The 3,257-nt window shown below is 56.6% G+C and overlaps 1 protein-coding gene across 1 annotated transcript in view; it reads left to right on the forward strand.

Moving 5' to 3' along the window:
• The first annotated feature begins 1,398 nt into the window (after positions 1-1,398).
• LOC102493279 (TSC22 domain family protein 4) overlaps positions 1,399-3,257 on the forward strand; it is an 18,246-nt gene continuing 16,387 nt past the window's right edge. The window contains exons 1-3 of the mRNA XM_006155716.3: positions 1,399-1,987; positions 2,434-2,846; positions 3,206-3,256. Coding sequence (XP_006155778.2) covers positions 2,705-2,846; positions 3,206-3,256 — 193 coding nt within the window. The 5' untranslated portion in view covers positions 1,399-1,987; positions 2,434-2,704. The remainder of the gene's footprint in view (positions 1,988-2,433; positions 2,847-3,205; position 3,257) is intronic.

A 3,257-nucleotide genomic window follows, 5' to 3' on the forward strand; every position in this document is an offset into this window, starting at 1 on the left:
TAAATAAATTAATAAATGTTAAAAAAAAAAAAAGAAAAAGCAAATGGACACAGACATAGATTTTGCCCTCTTGCCATGTAATGCCCTGAGCACTCTCTGTGAAGTCCCTATCAAGATGTGGCCCCCTGACTTTGACCCTCCAAAACCATTATTTACATAAACCTCTATTCCTTACTTTTTTTTTTTTTTTAGAAGTTTTTGCTATAGGGCTCGCCAAAAAGAGACAGAGAGACAGAAGTCACCCCCCAGGGTTGGCCACGCACAAGTAAGCTACTAGGTCCGGGACTCGAACCACCGTTGACCACATGGGAGACCAACGACATAGCTATTAAGCCAACTACTGGTCCCATTAAATTTCTATTCCTTACAAGTTACCAGTTTGTGGTATTCAGTCCTTAAGCATTAGAGAACAGGCTAAAACACTGGAGTGAAGGCAGTGGTGACCTTTAGATACTGCTTTTCCAAAAATAATCCCCCTCAGAATGTAGGAGGTGAGAAGCATGAAGGGTTGGAGGTGGAGGAGGGGTCCAGCCAGGGTGGGTCCTTGGTGGATGTGCGTGGGCGACTGTGTATGTGTGTGTCCATCAGTTGGAGAAGTGCAGCACCTGCGTCTGTTTCTGTTTCTGTATATGTGAACAGGGTGTGAACAGGGAGGGACACGGGTAAGTGTGTGGAATGTCCCTGCCCTACTACTGACAAGTCTTTTGAACTTCGTAGGTCTTCATTTCCACATCTCAGAAAGGAGATAATGTGATGGTTGGGATTTGATTTCAAATACTCCAACAAAATACTAGGGGACTTCAAAAAGTTTGTGGAAAAATGGAATGGGATTAATTATGAGTTCATTTTGGTGCAAAAAAATGACACTCATGCATCTTTTTTTTTTTTTCTTTTTTTGGTAATACGTTTTCCATGAACTTGTTGAAGACTTCTCATACAAAAAAAGATATTGGAGGTAGAGATGAAACAAGACTGGCTGTGAGTTGATAATGGTTGAAAGACGCGATGGTACCTTGGGAGCTGATGGTACTATTTTTCTCTGCTTTGGGACAATGGTTGACATTTTTCATAATAAGCCACTTTTTCAAATGAGTGGGGGGTGCAATAGTAGCTTTCCTGTGCAAGTACAATGAAAACCAAAGGAGAAATGACAGTAACAGCCATGGCTGAACGGCAATGTTTGCCACGCACTTAGGAGCTACCAGGCGCCCAGGACTTTGCCTGGTGGGTTCCTTTAGATTCTAATGCGACTACACAGGAGTGCCTACAAGTAAGGGAATCCCTCGCCTTCCAGCAAACCCCTCCCCTTTCTCTCCGCCCTCACAGCCCCTCCCTCCGAGGAAGCGCCGGGCTGGGGCCCAGCAGGTGTGGGGTTAAGGCGGTCTGTTTGGGGCCCCAGGAACAGCAGCAGCAGCAGCAGCAGCAACTGCAACAGCGGCGGCTGTGGCAGCCCTGGCCCCGGGCCAGCTGGCGGGGAGCCCCAGGAGGGAGGGAGGGAGGAGGAAGAGGGGAAGGAGGAGGAGAGGAGCAGTCAGCAGGCCCGAGGAGGCAGGACTTCCTGGTGTGGGGGTTGTCAACAGCCCAGAAAGAGAAAGACAGAGAGACAGAGACCCAGAGGAGCTGAGAGGCAGAGAGACAGAGTCAGCGGAGCTACGCGGAAGAAGACTTGAAAGACCCACTCGTCCATACCACCTGGAGCAGCAGGGGTCAGAGTCGCCCCCTCCCACAGCGGTCGGGAGATCCTTGGGGCTTCAGAGGCGCGCCTGGGCTCCACCGAGGAGGCGCGGGTTCCTTCTTTTCTGGAGAGCAAACTTTCCACGGAGATGCCTCGCAGGGTGAGGTGTGGCCCCCAAAGAGGACTGCGCAGCCTCTGATCGCCGCCTGCCTGCCCCGCACTGCCCGGGGCCAGGAGGCCCCAGGGAAGGACAGCCCGACATCTTAGGCGCTGGGACCCCCCCGGCTCAGCTTGGGGGCCGAGGCCCAAGAGGTAGGGCTCTGGGCTGGGCGGGGCGCTCCGGGCGGCCGGGCAGGGCCTGCCCCAGGGGTGTGGGAGCGGGTTGCTGGGGCTTGGAGGCCCGTCTGAGGGGTCCGGTGGCCGGGCCAGGCCAGGCGCTGCTTCCCTCTGGTTCATTCAGGCTCTGGAGCCTATGCTCTGGGGACAGGTCGGTTCGGTGCCTTTGAATACCAGGCAAGAAATGTCCAACTTTGTGTCTCAGCTGCCTCTTCCTGTTCTGTGCGCCCTCTCGGATCCTGTCTCCTCTGCTCTGATCTCTGTCATCTCTGTCTGTCTCTTTGTCTCTGGGCCTCTGGCGGTTTCCCCTTCCTCCCCCCTTCTGCTCCCCAGAGAGGAAGCCCCAGAGGTGGCCTGCCCACTGCTCCTGCGCGCGCACTCTCTCACTCACTCCCTCTCTCTCTCTCTCTCTCTTTTTCCAGTTTGCAAACTCAGCTCTGGAGTTCAGCAGAGACAGCAGCAGGAAAAACCTGCCCCTGATCCCCCTTCCCCCCACCTCCCCTACCCTATTCTCCCTTCACCAACCAGGCACCCCCAGTTCCCACAAGGCCCTTGCGCCATGTCGGACCCAGACGTCCCTAGGGGCCATGATGCCCCCGCCATGTGGCCCCCCTGTTCTAGGGGTGCTTGAGCCCCTTCAAGGAGCCCCAGCCTCCCACCCCCACCTCGGCCCAGTCCTGAGCCCCAGGGACCATGAGTGGGGGCAAGAAGAAAAGTAGTTTCCAAATCACCAGCGTTACCACGGACTACGAGGGCCCAGGGAGCCCCGTGAGCCCTGGGGGCTCAGAGCCCCCTGTCCCACCGGCCCCTACTGGGCCCCTGCCCCGCCTGCCAAATGGGGAGAGCCCCAGCCTCCCACCCCCACCTCGGCCCAGTCCTGAGCCCCAGGGACCATGAGTGGGGGCAAGAAGAAAAGTAGTTTCCAAATCACCAGCGTTACCACGGACTACGAGGGCCCAGGGAGCCCCGTGAGCCCTGGGGGCTCAGAGCCCCCTGTCCCACCGGCCCCTACTGGGCCCCTGCCCCGCCTGCCAAATGGGGAGCCAAACCCTAACCAGGGGGGCAAGAAGAAAAGTAGTTTCCAAATCACCAGCGTTACCACGGACTACGAGGGCCCAGGGAGCCCCGTGAGCCCTGGGGGCTCAGAGCCCCCTGTCCCACCGGCCCCTACTGGGCCCCTGCCCCGCCTGCCAAATGGGGAGCCCAATCCTGACCCAGGGGGCAAGAGCACCCCCCGGAATGGCTC

The sequence above is a fragment of the Tupaia chinensis genome, unplaced genomic scaffold (genome assembly GCF_000334495.1).
Source record: "Tupaia chinensis unplaced genomic scaffold, TupChi_1.0 Scaffold000465_1, whole genome shotgun sequence".
Classification (NCBI taxonomy): domain Eukaryota; kingdom Metazoa; phylum Chordata; class Mammalia; order Scandentia; family Tupaiidae; genus Tupaia; species Tupaia belangeri.